General features: G+C 34.4%; 3 protein-coding genes across 20 annotated transcripts; 1 reads left to right on the forward strand and 2 right to left on the reverse strand.

Moving 5' to 3' along the window:
- Nucleotides 1-8,090: 8,090 nt before the first annotated feature.
- Nucleotides 8,091-10,264, forward strand: LOC107954218 (uncharacterized). Of its 10 annotated transcripts, none has more exons than XM_041097548.1 (7): nucleotides 8,091-8,276; nucleotides 8,963-9,101; nucleotides 9,197-9,287; nucleotides 9,367-9,533; nucleotides 9,662-9,734; nucleotides 9,807-9,865; nucleotides 9,952-10,264. In XM_041097548.1, exons 2-6 carry the CDS (start codon nucleotides 8,976-8,978, stop codon nucleotides 9,821-9,823), a joined length of 474 nt encoding a protein of 157 aa, XP_040953482.1. In that variant the 5' UTR covers nucleotides 8,091-8,276; nucleotides 8,963-8,975; the 3' UTR covers nucleotides 9,824-9,865; nucleotides 9,952-10,264. The 10 variants fall into 10 exon arrangements, with proteins under 10 accessions (XP_040953482.1, XP_040953481.1, XP_016745199.1 ...); XM_041097547.1 differs by having other exon boundaries at nucleotides 8,091-8,263; XM_016889710.2 differs by having other exon boundaries at nucleotides 8,100-8,263; nucleotides 8,963-9,095.
- Nucleotides 10,265-12,675: 2,411 nt separating this feature from the next.
- Nucleotides 12,676-13,487, reverse strand: LOC107954217 (uncharacterized). Its single transcript, XM_041097544.1, has one exon. The coding sequence runs from the start codon at nucleotides 13,348-13,350 to the stop codon at nucleotides 12,748-12,750; it is 603 nt and encodes a 200-aa protein (XP_040953478.1). The 5' UTR covers nucleotides 13,351-13,487; the 3' UTR covers nucleotides 12,676-12,747.
- A 1,141-nt stretch (nucleotides 13,488-14,628) lies between these two features.
- On the reverse strand, nucleotides 14,629-17,301 carry LOC107954216 (armadillo repeat-containing protein 7). Of its 9 annotated transcripts, none has more exons than XM_016889702.2 (8): nucleotides 17,065-17,301; nucleotides 16,881-16,957; nucleotides 16,732-16,768; nucleotides 16,323-16,396; nucleotides 16,130-16,223; nucleotides 15,955-16,037; nucleotides 15,587-15,755; nucleotides 14,629-15,280 (listed from the first exon to the last, which is right to left on the reverse strand). In XM_016889702.2, the coding sequence occupies exons 2-7, from the start codon at nucleotides 16,950-16,952 to the stop codon at nucleotides 15,588-15,590; spliced, it is 528 nt and encodes a 175-aa protein (XP_016745191.1). In that variant the 5' UTR covers nucleotides 16,953-16,957; nucleotides 17,065-17,301; the 3' UTR covers nucleotides 14,629-15,280; nucleotide 15,587. The 9 variants fall into 9 exon arrangements, 8 of the variants coding, with proteins under 8 accessions (XP_016745191.1, XP_016745192.1, XP_016745194.1 ...); XM_016889703.2 differs by having other exon boundaries at nucleotides 14,629-15,170; nucleotides 17,065-17,288; XM_016889705.2 differs by having other exon boundaries at nucleotides 16,881-16,992; nucleotides 17,065-17,286.
- Nucleotides 17,302-17,661: the final 360 nt, after the last annotated feature.

Here is a 17,661-nt window from a genome sequence, read left to right on the forward strand (position 1 = left end):
TAATGAAAGTTCGGAATATTGTGTTACATTACAATGACTAATTTGAAATAAATGTAAAGTATTTGAATTCTGTTCTGAAATGTGAAAATATAATCGAATATGCCCAATTAGACAAGATAAGAAATAGTGGGATGTAGATGGCATGCCATTAAGGAAGATTTAGTACGCTATCTATTTATGCACTTTGGTGTTGTCCCATTACACGTTTCGACGTTGTTTTACTCTGTTCTGTATATCTTATGTGTTCTGTTAAGTCTACTGGGCTTCTATAAAAAGGTAAAAGGTTTCCTATGTTAAATGTTAAAGTATAGTATCTGTTAAATGAAGGAATAAGGATTAAATATATTGAAATGGGACTAAATTGTGATACGATAAACAATAGCAATAGATGAAAACATGTAACAATTGAATGGTAAGTTAAAGTTAATTATGAATACAAGTTCTGAATAATATTATGAAAATGATCATAAAAAAATTATTTTTTTAGTGTGGATAAAATGTTATTTATCTTTAGATTGTGCTTATTAAGCTAGCAATAGCTTAACAAGTGTTTTATATGTGTAGGTAAAGAGTAGAAGTAAGGACTTTTGAAGACCAAAAGTATCTCATCACATCACATCAGCTAATTCAAGGAAAAGAGTAAATTTTCTTCTCTGTTTTGTTTCTATAAATGGCGTGTACCTAGGTATGTTTAAAGGTTAAAAAAGCTTGAGGGACTTAAGTGTAAAACTTATACTTGTTTAAATTTGTGGTAAAACTTACTTGATTATGAGCAATATATTAGATTATAAGGAATTGAGCTTGAAATGCATAATGGATATGTGATTTGGTTGGTTTAAATTGTCAATTAAACAAGGGCTAGAATGGATAAAATATGAAGGATTAATCTAGTAAATAAACCTTTGTTTGAAAAAGAACACAGAACCTCATTTTGGTACCGATACTAGGTATAAAGTATCGATACTGAAGAGGAAGTATCGATACCTTATCCTATGTATAAATACTTTGGGTATTTTTTCTGAATTTTTCAAATTCCAAAGCTCAAAACGGTATCGATACCCAAGCCAATGTATCGATACCACTGGTAAAGGTATCGATACCAATCCCCTGAAACAACTCAAAAATTTCAAAAATACTGATATGTAAAGTTATTTGAAGATTTAACTAGTATTATTCAAATTGTTTCGAAAATGTTGTGTTAGTAAAATCAAATTGATTGCGGTAAATGAATCGGTTTATTAGTTCCAGACATGGTTGCTCTGCCATCAAATGTGACATTCCTATACTGTGACCCAATGATTAAGTCGGGTATAGGAATGTTACATTTAGTGGTACCAGAGTCTAAGTTTTTTAATCCTAAGGACGAAAATGAGTCTAGAGGTACATGCCATTTGATATATTTATGTGATAAAATGTGAATTTTGCTTATTGATAATGTTAAACTATGTTATATAGATTGAATATGTCATAAAATACTAGGGAAACTTCGAGTAAAGAAGTAGAGAGTAAGGCTTCTAATTCTAATAGAGAAGAACATATATCGAGATAACCTGTAAGAACAAGATCAGAACAAAGACAATAAGTCTAATAGAGAAAGAAGAAATGAACCAGAATTAGTAAATGTTAGAGGACAGACACAAGAAGCATTCTTTCAAACTTTAACTCAACTTCTGCAACAATTTATAAGAAGTAATGTCCCTTTAGTTCCTCCTCCATCTCTTTCCCCTTCTACACAAGAACCTTGGCTCTAACAACAAGCTTCTGTTTCAAGTCAACGACCTCCTTTCAAGAGAGTTAGAAAGCATGGAGGTAAAGACTTTCGAGGTAAGAAACAGATGATCCTATTATAGTTGAGTACTGGTTAGAAAACAGTTAGAGAATATTTGAATAATTAGAATGCTCAGATGAAGATAAGCTAAGATGTGTTGTGTCATTACATGATATTTCTTTTTATCAGAATTTAAAAAAAATTTTGTAGGTCGGTTGTATTTGGAAAACAAGAAGCGAGAACTCATTGAATTGAAGGAAAATTAAATGAATGTATCAAAATATGAGAAGGAATTTGTGAGATTGAGTAAATATGCTCAAAAACTGGTGACTACTGAATCTGATATGTATAGAAGATTTGAGTGGGGGTTGAATGAAGATCTTTATGTATATGTTGTGGGGCTGAATTTTGAAGATTTCTCATCTCTAGTTGAAAGAGCACAAAGAATAGAAGAAGGGATGAAAAGACAGAGTGATAAGAACTTGGGACAAAGAGTAGCAACAAGTTCTAAAGCTCCATCTGTAACAAAGAAAGTAAGAGATCTTCGAGAGTCTGGAAACATATCTTTTACTTCTGGGCAGAGATCGAAATGACAAGAAAGATGAAGTCAGCAAACTACATTAGTTAATAGTACTAAGGGAGTTAGAAGAAGGCCTATTCCGACATGTGAACATTGTGGCAAATCATATTATAGAGAATGACGATTGATTACAGGAGCTTGCTTTAGGATTGTCCAATAATGACAAAGAATAATGCCGAATACCCTATGAACATTGCCCAAGTTCAGTCAAAAGGTAAACAATCAGGAACAGTAAGTGAGAAACATGGAAAATAAGCAACAAATCGATCAAAGTTTCAAATTATACCACGAGCTTATGCCATTCAAACTTGAGGAGGAAAAGATGATGATCTTGATATGATGACGGGTATTATTTCTTAAATTGATACTTTTATGCTTGCATTAATTGATAATGATTTTGTTCATTTATACATATTAGTGCTGCATTGATAAAAGCATCATTAGTAGAGTATGCTAGAAAGGATGATCTGAATATTAATCTTTCTGGGTGAAGTGAAATGGAAGGAAAACATATGAATAGTGGTTTTGAGAAGTTTTAGATTATGAACTCTTTATTAGTCTTACGGATTTATTGCCGTACTTGACATGATTTGAACATTGGAATGTGGATAAAGACTTGGTTGAAATTTTATTTCTGCTTGGAAATTCTTTCTATAATTCGATGGTTAGCTTAAATTAGTAAATCAAATACAGGTATAGAAATTATATTATTGAATCTGGGGATTTTTAGACTACATGAGAATTCTGAAGTAAATGGTATTAATGGTCAGTGATTTGAAAATGATTTATGATATTTCATGCATGATATTGGAAAGTACTGGTTTAAATTATTATATGTGATAGCTTTAGAAGATACTGAAGGCATTTGGAAAAGTTTGTATATTGAGAAAAATCTAGCCGGGATTTTAGTATCGCTTTGTAAAAATTTCTTTTAAATTTGATGAATTAGTTTAAATTAATGGTTCAGAAATTGAGAGACAAGTTTAGAAATTACATTATTGAGTCTGGAGATTATTGAACTGCATGAGTATTTTTCAAAAATTTCAAATTTTGAAGCTCAAAACGGTATTGATACTTGACATGGGTATTGATACCTGATGTGTGTCACGTTACTAATTAAATGTAACACCCCAGAATTTGGGGTTAGAAGTTTTGAGATTTGTGTTTAGGGTCAGTGAGTAGGTTGATTGGGTTGATTTTCACGTTTTAATGTTAGGATAAGCTTGTTGGTTCGGTGGTTGGATGTGTGTTAGTTTACCTTTAGGTTATGGGTTCAAATCCTCATGTGTGTTTGAGGAATTTTTTTTTTGAGTTTTGTTTTTTAAGTTATATATATATAATTTATTTTATTGCATTTTTATTTTTGGAAAAAAAAATAAGTTGTTTCTAAAATTCTTTTGAACGTTCTCTTTCCCCATTTTTTTTTTGGTTTCCTCTCTTTTTCCACATTCTTGCTATTCTTTTTGGTTATTCTACCTTTCTCTCTTTTGTGGTTGGTGAATTAATTACCGCTGTATTTTTGTTCTCTAAACAAATTTTGGGTTTTAGTATCGACGTTGTTGGCTGATTATCCTTATGTGTTACGTTTGATTGGGTGCGAAATTGGGTTTTCGAATGGTTTGGTGGAGCGAATCGAGCAGTTCTCGGTGCTTGTTATTGCATTCTAAGGTGTGTGTTCTGAAACTGTTCAATTTCGGTATCAAATTGTTGTTGGATTCTATGGAATTCGGCAACTTGTTGTATGTTCCTGAAACTGTTGATTTTGGGTATTGGATTACATGTTATTCTATAAATTCTGGTATAATTCTGAGTTACTAAGTGTTGGGGGCCATTTTGATGTCAAAACCATGATTTTTAGCCTGTTTCAGTGTGGTTTCATGACCACACTGGTGGTAACATGGGCGTGTACTGCACACGGGGCGGTCCACACGGCCTTGTGAAATTTATAATTAGGGTTTTTGGGTGATTTTTGGTGCTACATGATCTTGTGGGTACAATTTGGGGATTTTATCGATTTTCACACGGGCGTGTGAGATTTCCACACGATCATGTCCACTCTACACTTAATTTTAGCACTTTTAGATAGTGAGTTACATGAGCTGCTCACACGGGCGTGTGTGGCCTTCATATGGACGTGTGAGCTGGGCACTTCCATACAGCCGAGACACACGATCGTGTGGCTTTATTTTGTCAAATTTTATACTGTGTTTGTTTTTGTTCTGATTATGATTCTGTGTGTTCCGACCCTTGACTAGGTCTTAGTAAGGGTGGTCGAGACTTTGTTTCGGCCTGGATATGTGCGTTATTCGCAATCATAGCTCTAATTAAGCGATTCGATTGAGTGTTAATTGATGTTATGTTATATCTAATTCTGATTCTAGGCATTTGAATGTGTGCATTTTTTATTTCATATTTTGTTTCTGTAAGTTTGTCTATGAATGGTGTGCATTTTGCATTTGCATTAATCTTTTTGGGTTGGGTTGTGAAGAGAAGGAAGATTAATTCTGATCTGGCAGTTTAACTACAACTTATCGGTACAGCGATTTACCGCAATACACTGTACTGCATATACGCCAGCCTTGCTACGTATTATTATCTGAGTGGCTTAGTCCACATACATGGTGTGTAGCGCTGGATGGGCCTTTCGAGGTCCTATGTGGTGTATTTGGTTGGATGAGCTTATATGTGGTGTATTTGGTTGGATGAGCTTAAACAACTCTTTTGGGGTGTGATCGAGGGATGAAGAGGTGTTTTGGTTGGACGGGTGGGGTTTTTTTTATTGCTTATTGCATTCATTTCGTATTTTGTCTGTATGTCTGGTTACGAGACTAACTGTTTATAGATCGAGGTGTTTCAGTACTGATACGTTTGATTTGTTTGTGAAGACTATTCGTATATCGGATTGCCATTGAGATATTTTTTTATTGTGACACTTTGGTGTTCATTTTTTTGTCGTTTTCGAAGTCTCATTAAGCTCGTGTATCTCACCCCCTTAGTTGATTCCTTTGCAGGTACCCTCATTTTCTATAGCTGGACTTGGCATGCTGGAGGTCTCGGAGTGATATGTTCTACACGGACTAATAAAACGACTTTTAAAACTTTTTAAATTTGTGAACTGTTTAGGACTGTAAACATCTATAAAGACTGTGGTACAATCAAATTTTGGATTTTCGTAAATAGTTTTGTTTTTAATTCTAGAAACTTGAAACTTTACTTCTGAACGCCTTCAACATGACTTGAATTCTCTGTTTTGAATCCTAAAAGGGCTAAACGATTTAGTTCGATTTTAATAATTGTGTTCGTATAAGATTTTAACAACTCGTTTGTAAAATTGTTTCAAATCACTTCGGTGATCAATGTAACCTCCGGGATTCGATCTAAACTTCTAGGCCGTGTTTTGGGTCGTTACACTAAAAATACAACAAAGACAAGTGTATCTATCGATAAATAGTATAGCTATGGTGAGTAAAGATGTCGTATCTACGAGGACTAAAAGTACTAGTAATTACCATTTTCCTATTATTTAGCAGAAAAATTGGAGTGATTGGTTTAACTAAAATTACTAAATTAATTTAACTAAAGGACTCAACAGAAAATAAATCAAGAAAATAACCGAATGAGAACCAATGAGAGAGACAATACCCAGAAAAGAATCCACCTAGACTTCATCTATTATTAGGAATCTGAATTACACGATTTATTCACTTGGTATCTTGATCCGTAGAAATCCCTAAACCATGCTAATATCTCTTTCGAGAGTAAGAATAACAGACTCTAGGTTGATTAATTGAAATTTCTTTATAATTAAAACCCCTATTGTCGTATTAACTTGATATATGGATTCCCTTATTAGATTTGACTCTAATTTGGTAGATTTATGTCATCCTATTTCTAGGATTGCATGCAACTCTACTCAATTATGCTAGATATACGCTTAAACATAGACTTTTCCTCCTCTGATTTAAGCACATTAAACATGAATTAATATCCCAGAAATATTAAAATAAGAGATAAGCACACATAACTGAGAACAATAATCAAGTATTTATCGCGTAAAACAGAAATCAAATAATAGAATTCATCATAGGGTTCATCTTCCCTAGGTATCTAGGGAATTAGTTCATAATTGTGAATAAAAACATCTCAAAGTTAGAATAACCACAAGAAATAAAGAAACTCATAAAAACTTCAAAAGAAATTAAAAGGAGGTTTTCGATCTTGATGGAAATCTACTTTAGAGTTGGCTCCGATGGTGTTCTTCGTGTTGTTTTCTTCAATCTTCTTTGATGGTCCTCTATTCTCTTCTTCTATTTGGTATTTAAAGAATTTAGAATGCTCAGAAAGCCTAAAAATTACGTTTTTCTGTGTGTTTGGGATGCAAGTCGTGAAATCGACACGGTCTGGCACATGGCCATGTGTCCAGCCCATGTGGCTCACACGGCCGTGTGTCTAGCCCGTGTGGCCCCTGAAATCTTCTCTTTTTGTTTGTTTTCACTCTTTTTGCTCTCAAATGCTCTTCTAAGTGTAGAAACATGAGTTCAAAGGATTAGGAGCATAAAATTCATCAATTTGCATAAAGAATCATCCAAAAACACATTAAAACATGTTACCTTTATCACTTATCAATACCCAAGCCAATGTATCGATACCACTAGCAGAGGTATCAATAAATCTCCGCTGAAATAGCTCAAAAATGTCAAAAATACTGATATGTGAAGTTATTTGAAGATTTAACTGGTTTTATTCAAATTGTTTCGAAAATATTGTGTTAGTAACATCAAATGATTGCAATAAATTAATTGGTTTATTAATTCTGACCATGGTTGCTTTGGTATCAAATGTAACATTCCCATACCATGACTCAGTGATTAAGTCACGTATAGGGGTGTTATCTGGTGTACCACATGTACATTATGCTACCATACAAGGACCAATTTTTAAAAACAGAAATGGATGAAATTTTTAATAGAAGGACCAGTTTGCTCTTTGATCTAACATATAATGACTAATTTACCTATTCTTTGAATAAAAGAGACAAAATGTAATTCAACTCCTAATACAAGATTTCCATACTTTTACCATGACGTGACTCAATTGTTCATCTTGATACTTAATATTATCTACTCAATATTTTATCTCACAAATTTTAAATATGCATGGATCCCATTTATTATTATTATTATATAGGATTCCATTTAATATTATAGTATTCAGCTTTTTTTTAAAAGTCTTATACTCGTAAATATATTTGTATTAAAGTATAATAATTTAAAAAGAAAAAATTAAGCATATATATATATTTGTATATTATTAATTAAAAACAGATGGCATTAGCCAAACTTGAATCCTAACCTTTAAATATCAATTAATTGTTGGTAAATATATCTCTATCAAGTACTGACATAATATGGATTCCATGTCCACCCAAGCACCAATTCATATAGACAAAAAAAAAATTTCTAGTACAAATTTAATACCATGACGAGACCGAAGATTTTAGCTATTATCTAACAAAACCATAGCAAACACTGTCAACCATAATTTTCCAAAAGACGAAATTCATGTGAAAATCACCACAACAATCTGAGGATATTTTTCCGGAAATTTAGTCAATCCTTGCAGTTCTATCCAATTGGGTGAGCTGACACATCATCTTTATCTCTATGATTGAACCATATTTTAGACTAACAACAGTACTACTCTATTAACTTTGCTGTTAAATGGTATGCAATTTGCTTATAATTTATGGAATTAGAACCCCACCTCTTTCCTGGAAAATTAATGGGAATTTTGACAAAGTTGAAATGCGGATAAGAGAGTGCTTTATTCTTGATGGAAAAACTAATACCTTTTTCATAATTCTCTTCAATCAACCACTTCAGTGACTTATCAGGCAAGAAAGCAAATCAGAAGAGGTAAAGGGCAAAGGTATCTGGTAATGCATGCATGCATTTTAGTGTCTTCTTCATGACAAAATAAATAAATAAACAGTATGATAGTTTAAGGTATAAATGGTATCATTTCCATGATATTTAAAAGAGAATAACTAAGGCCAACAAGGGCAAAAATAGGTTGAGAGGGGAAAACAACCTTACGTCCTTATCTTGTTGTGGGATGGAAGTGAAGTTGTCACCTCTTATAAAGGGCTGCATAATTTAACTAGAAAGAGTGAAGCTGAGGTTTTTTTGACACCAGAGGGACAAGAAAAGCTGCATTTATCCATTAGAGGAAGATGGCAGTAAACAGTTGGCCAATTGGGATGCCAAGTGGACCCCTGCTGGCACTTATCCGCTGTGTATAGTTGAAGAAAAAGTAAGATTAATATTATATGCAGAGAACCATATATGTGAATGAGAGAGGAAACTGCACTGCAATTTTTTACCATAAAATAGTGTCATAGATCAACTTTTTTGGTTGATGATGATAGGCACATGGGCTGCTGCACTGAAATACCAGTTTGTTTAGTCATTTTATATAATTCTTTACATTTTGATGACTACTGAGACAGTTTTGAGATATTCCCTCCCATATACTTTGATCTTCACCTGCACTGCTGTTTCCCCTTTTTCTTTTTTGATGTTCTTTCTCTGGGAATTCACTTCTTTTGTATACAGAGAAGGAAAGGAAATGGAGAGTAAGAAACAAAATGGTTCTTGTTCCTCATTCACTGCTCACCTATTTGGTTCCAAGGAATCATCACCATCGTCAAAAGGGATTTTCAGTTCCATTTTCCCACCTCCATCAATGGTACATGTAAATATACAGTTTCTTTATATATTGGATTCTGCTGATTGGACATGATTTAGTTCATACATCTGATAGGGGACTTTCTTTATTTGAAATGTCAGGTGGGTGGGAGGAACTCTTCAAGCTCTCAGGTGTTAGAATCATGGCCAAAACAACCTTTAGAAGGATCAGACTGGAGACATGGAATGCAAGGTTATTGATCAATGATAAAGCTAATGTTCTGTGCTGATAGTATTGTCTGATATGTTTTTTTTGAAATCTTATAATGTAGCTCCACTTGCAGAGAGTGCAACATATACCAAAGCCAACAAAGACAGTAACTCTGTTTTTCAGGAAGAAAGGATGGAACCATTCCATTTAAGTTCATCTCTTTACTATGGAGGCCGAGACATATATCGTCATTCTTCAAGTACACAAACTTCTACATCATATCCTATTGTGAGTTACGAGACTTGTTGAATCCGATATATATATATATAATATTTACTTTGTGATCGATGCATGAAAGTACTCGTAAGTTTTTCTGATGCATGTAAGTAATTGAACTATATATTGTGAATGAATAGTTTAAGAAAGATGGAGAACATGGCCCTAATGGAAGCAACTCACAAGATGCTTCTACAGGAAACTGGTGGCAAGGTACTCACTGTTCTAATGCCACTATTAATTCATACTTATCGATGTCTCAAAACTTGACTTTGGTTTCTGCAGGTTCGGTTTATTATTAGAGCTATATAGCCTTCTAATGCATATGCATCGTCCGGTCTGAGGTACTTCCATTTTGAGAACTTAAACTACTGTTCTTTACTTAACCAAACCCTTTCATTTACTCTTTGTTAATCTTGACATTTTGCAGGAATTATCATAAAAGCATGAAAATAATCATGGAAGATAATAAGTAAATAAGGTTTTGACATGGACAGATCCCACGTCACTCCATCATAGGCTCTTCCCTGGGATAAGTTTTGTTTGGCTGAGGAGAGTGGACTATGTTTATATGATCCTCCCCTCTCCCCCTAATGTGTGTAAGGGCTGAGAATTGATAGATAAGTTAGGATTTCCTTTTCTGAAAGTCGATATCTATTATTGAGGTATCCTTTTCAAGTATTCATATGTAAGGATTGGCCTTTGCTAGAAAAAGATATTAAATGCAAGATCGGTGAAGTGGATATAGAATATCTACGTATTTCCAGTACAAGTAAAAGCTAATTTTACTTGTATATTTTTACTGATGACTGCAACTTCATATGGTTCCAAGTACATATATGAGATATGCAACTCTTCTTAATGATATTTGCATATGGCAACACTTCTTGTACATGGCTGAAAGAAACTACAGCCCATAAATTCAAAAAATAAAATAGGTTTAATGAAAAATTTCCCCATTAAGATCCAGCACTAGAAAGATTAGTGATACCATTTCCTTCAAGAAATGAAGCAATTCAGTTCAGTTATATATTCAACGTTCTTAAGGGTGACTTTTGCCAGAAACTTTGTTGGCTACTGCTGCTACTGCAGACAGATATGTTGTAAAAAACTTCTTCAGGTCTCTGGATGATCAATGAGATAGAGATTCAAAGAAGTTCAACAAGTCTCGAAAGAGATACCATCTTAAAGAGAATGTAATTGATTCTTGCGCCACTTGCTGTTACAAACTTTGAATATGAAACAATCATTACTATGCTAAACTAATAGATTTTGATATCTGCAGTATTATTTTGAAATGAAGAAGTCTTTCATATGGAGCTAACATTTCATTGGCAGCCTTCCTTTTCTTCTCCAAAACCTCTCTGACACTATTCCAAACCTTATAGAGTGCATATTCTAAGGAAACAACACTAGGTGAGAAAGTGTAACCGATTTCCAATCCGATGATTACTTAACCTGTGATTCCAGGAAGTCTTGTAGAGATAACCAGTTCCCCAGGGAGCATTTTTTCTAAGAATGTTTGATTCAGTCCTTGAGTTTGTAGAGTTGGATTCACAAAAATATCTATTGCATTATAAAACCTTTGCTAATTGAGCTTGTTCCAGAGGACCCAAAACAAGCATATTGGCTCCTACATCTTTTTATCTAGCACCCATCACCAGAAACAAGAACAATAACAGCTTCAGCAGCTTTCATCACTCTGTTAGTCAGCACATGAGCCTGTTCTTTGGGAGTGCGCAGAAGCTCTTGAACACAATATCAGAATGGAATGGTTTCATATGCAATTTTATGCCTTGCCAAGTAACAGCTAGATTTCCTAGCTGAAGTATGCAACAATCTCATGCTTTCCGTAAGGATCACACAGAACTGTCCTCCAGTTTAGTTTTGAGTTTGAAATTGCTTCCATACAATGGCCTGCTCCAGATAACCATCAGCTGTTGTCTTTGGAGGATGAAAAACCAAATAGGTAACTGGATATCTTGGAAAGGTTGAGTTTGGAGAAGAAGTGAAAATGTGAAGTTCATGGCCTCCTTCTGCAAGGGGCAAGGTGTTCAGTCAAGGCATGCCATTCTACTCCTGCAATAGTTATGTCATGGCCAATCACCATTTGATTAGTCTCATGCCACGTCACCCAGGCATCGTGGCCATAGGCTGGCATTGTCCTCTTGGATGCACACCGGCTCTTTGTCACCCTAAGATGCACCTCCCAAAGTTTGAATCAGTGACCTCCCCATATAGGAGCCATTTTCTCTACTCTAGTACCATTTGATCTTGTCACAACCCATCACCACTTATTGGCCTCAGGCTGAGTCACACAAGCATCGTGTCCATAAGTTAGTATTATCCTCTTTGGAAGACAAATCCTTACGGAGCAACAGTAGCTGCTTATGGACACAATGCATGCGCAATGCAGCCTGGGGCTGACTGAATGGTGATAGGTCGTGACAGGCCATTTATTGACAAAAATTACAATTTTAAAGTACAATGTAAGAAGTTAAAGTCTTCCTTTGGCTTTTGGTCATTGTTTGGTTTCTCAAATAACAATTGCTCCAAAAATGACACCAATAAAAGATTAAGACGAAAGAAACTGCTGAAAGGATTGCAATTGTGCAGCAGAAATAATGGAACCTGAAGATTGTAGTATGATCCTTTGTAATGAAAATGGGAGACTTGTTTAATCAGATGAAAACTTCAAACAAAATTTCCCCTGGAAAAGCCGTTTAATCAAAATGCAGATCAATAAGTTTCTGATCCAAGGTATTGGCATATGGGCCCTTATTAGAATAAGAGAAGCAGAATTCAGGAAATCAGCCATTTCCAATGAACTACTTTTCAAGAGTAAACAAAAAAGCTTTAGCAAGTTATCATTGAAAAATACATTTTACTTCATGGGTTAATCTAATCCCCGTATCTTGATTTATTCTATAAACAACAAGAGAATCTGGAAACTCCTCAAGTCAGTGCACTGCATTTAATATAAGAAAAACCAAGTGAGCTATTCCCAATCCCATCAATTAAAATATTTTAACATGCCAAATCTACCAAATTATGCATCTAAAGTAGACCACCAGATCAGCCTCAAGATTTCTAAACTACGGAATGTATTAGTGTACTAGGAGATCTCATAGTCACCTTTTAGTTTAGAATATAATTGAAGTAAATGAATTTCATTTAAATTTAAAGCTGTAGTGTTTGATAAATCAAACAATATATCCGTTATTTTCTAACGAGTTAAGGCATAAAGAACAATACAAATATAGATAACAAGAGCCGAAGGGACCAAAACTACCAGAGGACCAATGGCAGCAAAAGTGTAGATACTCCCACAACCCAAAGTCCCCAGCTTAATCTGAACCAGAGCCACCAAAGCCATCATCAAAAACCCACATCCCAAAACCGAACCGAAACTCGAAACCAACATCCCAACCCTCAATGCCATCAAGTTCACATCCACAAGACTGGCACCAACCCCATGCGCTGCCAAGTCATTGCTGTCTTTACTTATCTTTATGGCTTGTTTGATGGCTAATGCAATTAAGCTGGAGAAGAGGAAAGAACTGAAGGAGTAGACGTGGCATGAAATGAGGTTCTCAGCGATGTTGGAACCAGCAGCGCAGGAGGCGGGGGAGCTGGGGTCTATGAGGGTGGGGATGGGGTACCATGCAAGGCCAAGGAATATAGCGAAGGTGAAGAGTGAGTTGACGTTGACTATCCCGTCTAGTGCCATTACATGGATGGTGGTGATACTGATCTTGTGGCCTAGCCGGACCGACGGAGATGGGGCGGAGGAAGGTGGAGGAGAAAACATATATTTCGGCCGAAACATTGCGTTGGTTTTGGAATTAATGGTTGCTTCCAGAGATTGAAATAAGAATTGAAGAAAAAGTGAATGAAACTTTTGGGATTTGTTTTTCTGTTGGCGTGGATTTCCCGCCACGGAAAGGTATTTGCAGTTATCTGGAAAATAAATAAACATAATATAAATTTTTTATAAACAAAATCCCCAAAGAGAAGCTTCTTCTTCACCAGAAATCCTAGTTTAAATTTTGCACTGGACATTTAAGAGCTGATTAGCTGTAAGATTAAAATTAGTGAAAAAATATGTGATTGGGTAGAAATGCAATGATAGTGATGAGATGAAAATGACCATTACCTAAAAATATATTTATTTAATAATAATTAAAATTATAATATATTTAATTTTATATAAATTTATTTAAATATTTTGATTAGTTAACTAATTAAAAATTTTAAAATTTATTTAAGAAAATAAATATAATTAAAATAATTAAAAGTTAAATGTAATATATATACATATGAAGAAAAAGCTCCATTATCATCGTCCAATGCTGGGATGAAAAGGGGTTGGAGTTCTGAAGCTCTACCATTGCATAACGATGGCGTAAAGAGGCATGGGAATTCTACTCGGTGTATGTTTTCTAACAACCCCATTCTTTCTCCCTCAGCACTTTCTTTCTCACCCCATTATCGGTTGCGCTTCAAATAACGGCATGTTCACTATTATAATAAGGAACTATTAAGTATTAACCAGTATTACTAGAATATTGAAAGAAAGAAATAAAGCTTGCTTCCAAAGTGGAAATAGCGTGAGAAAGAATGGTTAAAAAATTAATTTCAATCTCCACGGGAGGTTTAGTTGCTAACTGGGCACTTCTTCCCCCAGTTGAAAATAGAGGGATCAGGATCAGTGGGAGAAAAAGCCCAATGGATGCTGCTACAACTGATCCTGCAATTTTTTTTTTCCTTTTAGGAGAGGTGAAGTTTCTCAGAACTTTTGCAATTGGTCCTGGTTGTCCCACTGGCATGAATTAAAGGTGGAAGAAGAGGGACATGGCCAGTATGCAAGATGTTTGCATCAATGATGTTGACCAAAGGCTTGAATTCATATTGATCCGAGGCACCAAGGTTTGTGTATAAACATCCATGCTGGTTTCAGAATACTATGAAAGAATGCAATACTCTCAATCAAGTTGAAACAAAGAGAAAGTAAAACATGATCTGAAAAGTGTTTTCAAGGATTTATAGGAAAAAACAAATCCAAATTTGCCTACAATATAGTGCCAAATTCTACTGCGCTTTAAAATCAAATAAACATTTGGTTCATTCAGAACAATGAATAGTTTAACAAACCAAATACAAATACGAATACAAAAAGGGTACACCTAAGAGCAAATTTCACAATATCTTATAATTGTTGATCGTGGCACTTGTGTAACAATTCGTGCAGTGTCAATATTCATAAGTCATTTCTAAAACTCGGTATACATCTTGGAGTTGGTTTTAGTCTTTGAGCAAAACCATTTTGTGTGTTTGCATTGAAGCTAAAAGAATACATATCAAGTCGGCTGATGTCTCAATTAAAAGCTGATAGCAATCGCAGTAACACTCTAACTATATTTTTCAAAAAATTAATAATAACCTAACTAGCTACATTGTTAAATGGCCACCTGCTACTGCTACTGCTACTGCTACTTGGAACCTAATATTATCGATCCCTCAAACCAATGCCATAATGTCTCCCTTGGCAACCAGTTTTGCAGTGCTCTGCAGATTTGCATGTTGCATGACTCTTTCCATATAAACCAGAGCACAAATAGCTGAATCCATAAGATCTGCAGCTGTAAGCTGCATAGTGAAAACTTATAATTGGTCTCAGATAGCTGGTCCATTATAAACCATAATTTAACTGCATTTAGGTTTTGAATGCCATTTTGATAGCTCCTGCTTTCTTGCAACTGAAAAGAGACAAATTACAATGCTTCTCATTCCCAAACCAAGATTATTTCTAAAAATCCCAAGCGGTTACAATGCTTTCTTGCCACAGAGAAAATGATACTATATATTGTTCACGTTTTACAAGTACCATCAGAAGCACAACCTAATTCTTATGAGAAGTAGTTCATTCAAGTAAGTTAAAAAGTAAAACAGGGAAGGTAACCAGAAAGCTCTATTGGCCATGCACTTAAAAATCAGATGGGCAATAGCCTTTAGTTCAATTAGAAATCAAATCATGACATTCAACATTGATAGCTAAAAAGTACCTCAAGATACATGCTTGTCAAGAAATGCTTTAGCCAGGTTACTGAAGCTTGCATTTACAGTTTGAGCTGCAGCATACCTCTCGATGACATCAATTACTTCAGGCTTCAGAATCTCCTCCCTGTTAGACTTGTTACAAAGATAATAAAGGGCTCCCAGAGCATAATTCACCTGATAATCAATTGTTTCTCAGATGTGTAAGCATTTACAGAACCAAACAAGCAGATTTAATTGAATTCCAGAGTAACTTCACATCAGGTAAATTAATGTAGTTTACTAGTATGAGAATGCCTCAGGGAGTTCCCTTAAACAATTTTGTCTTAAACCACCCCAACTCACTTCAAGGAAAAACTAGATTTTCCCCACTCACTGTATTTCTGACTGGGCTTGATAAACACTTAATGACAAGAGGGATTCCACCGCACTGAGTGATAATAGCAGCATTAGCTGGATCTGCAAGGGAAAAGAAAGTACTCATGATGAAACAGTCATCATATTTCATAAAGAAAGAAAACCATATGTTTAGAACTAAAAGCCAGACTTACCCACACAAGAATTGCAGATGCCTCCAATTCCAAATTCCATAAGCTTCTCGTTTGGTTCTGTTATGCAATCTAGGAAGAGTTCCAAAACATTGAGCTGCTAAGAATGTAAGATGTTAATGCAGCAAAACAAGTACATGAAAGACACTGATCAAATTTGAGAAGAAATTATTTGACATAAAACTGAAGTTTGGACCTGGCGCAAGAAAGAATAATTATATGGATCATAAGCAAAGTTTGCCAAGTTTGCAGCAATCTTTTCTTTTGTTTCTGTGGCAACAAGGAACCATTCAGTTAAGGAAATATGAATGGGATCTGAGAATAATACAAAAATCGAAATGCGCTAAGTCTAACGAGTCAGGAATTATTGACATTGTATGTACTTAGATTATAAACAAACTACTAGTATTAAACAAGCATAAAAACCAGAACTATCTGATGTTGTTTTCACTCATTCTAGAAAAGCAATTAAATCCCCGAGTATGAAACTTTAGTTGAAAAAAAATAGTGTATTAGCTCTTACAACCGTCGAATTAATCTACAGAAAGATTATTGGCAAAGGGTCTCTAAGATAAGCAATGAATTATCCTGAAAATGAAGCATACCTTCATCAGACGTGTTCTGAAACTGATTCACCAATTCCTAAAGCGAAATGGATAACCAAGAATTAATGAATTGTTTTCCTCTATGCTCTTTAACATGAGACTTTATGCCCAGAAACCCAAATATTAAAATTGAAGACCAAAAAAAATACCTGAAGATATTGTTGCCTTGAAGTTCCATATTGTCCAGTTCTTTCTTGCTGCCTTTGATCATTGGTAAACATGTTTCCTGTTTATATAAATCTCACGCAGGAAAAAGAAAAGCTGCAATTTTAGATAGAAAAGTTTCGTAGTTTGCACTTCTGTTTTGTAACCAACTTTGACAAGAAAACTTACAAAATTGATTTGGAGAGGGTAAGGTTCCAACTCCCAAGTGGTTTACCAACTGGCTCCAAAAATGGGTTTTTGGAAGCTTTTTTTACTATAGCTTTGCTGGGTTTTGCTTGCCGTGAGATTCCACAGAATTACAAGAAAAATGGAAGGGAATGAGAAAAAAGAAAAATTAGGAACAATTTTTTTCGACTCGGAGTTTCTTTGAGATAAAAAACAACACCAATGGTGAGTTAATTACTTGAGATATGTGTTGGAATTTAATGGGATTAAAATAGAAAATATTGTTATATTTAATAAAAGGATAAATATCAAAACTATACATTAAATTTGATTTAGTGTGTAATTTTATGTATAAACTTTGATTTTGTGTAAAATTATACATGAAATTTTGATTTTGTTTAATTCTCACAAATTATTAATATAATTATTGATATAGCATTGTTTTATGTTTATATATTACATATAAATATAATTATGTTTATCCAATATAAAAATAAATTAATATATTTATTTCTTTAAATGTATACAATTGAATCAAAATCAAAGTTTCATGTATGTAATTGCACCAAATCAAAGTTCATGTATCATATTGCACATTGA

Source organism: Gossypium hirsutum, chromosome D07 (genome assembly GCF_007990345.1).
Source record: "Gossypium hirsutum isolate 1008001.06 chromosome D07, Gossypium_hirsutum_v2.1, whole genome shotgun sequence".
NCBI lineage: Eukaryota > Viridiplantae > Streptophyta > Magnoliopsida > Malvales > Malvaceae > Gossypium > Gossypium hirsutum.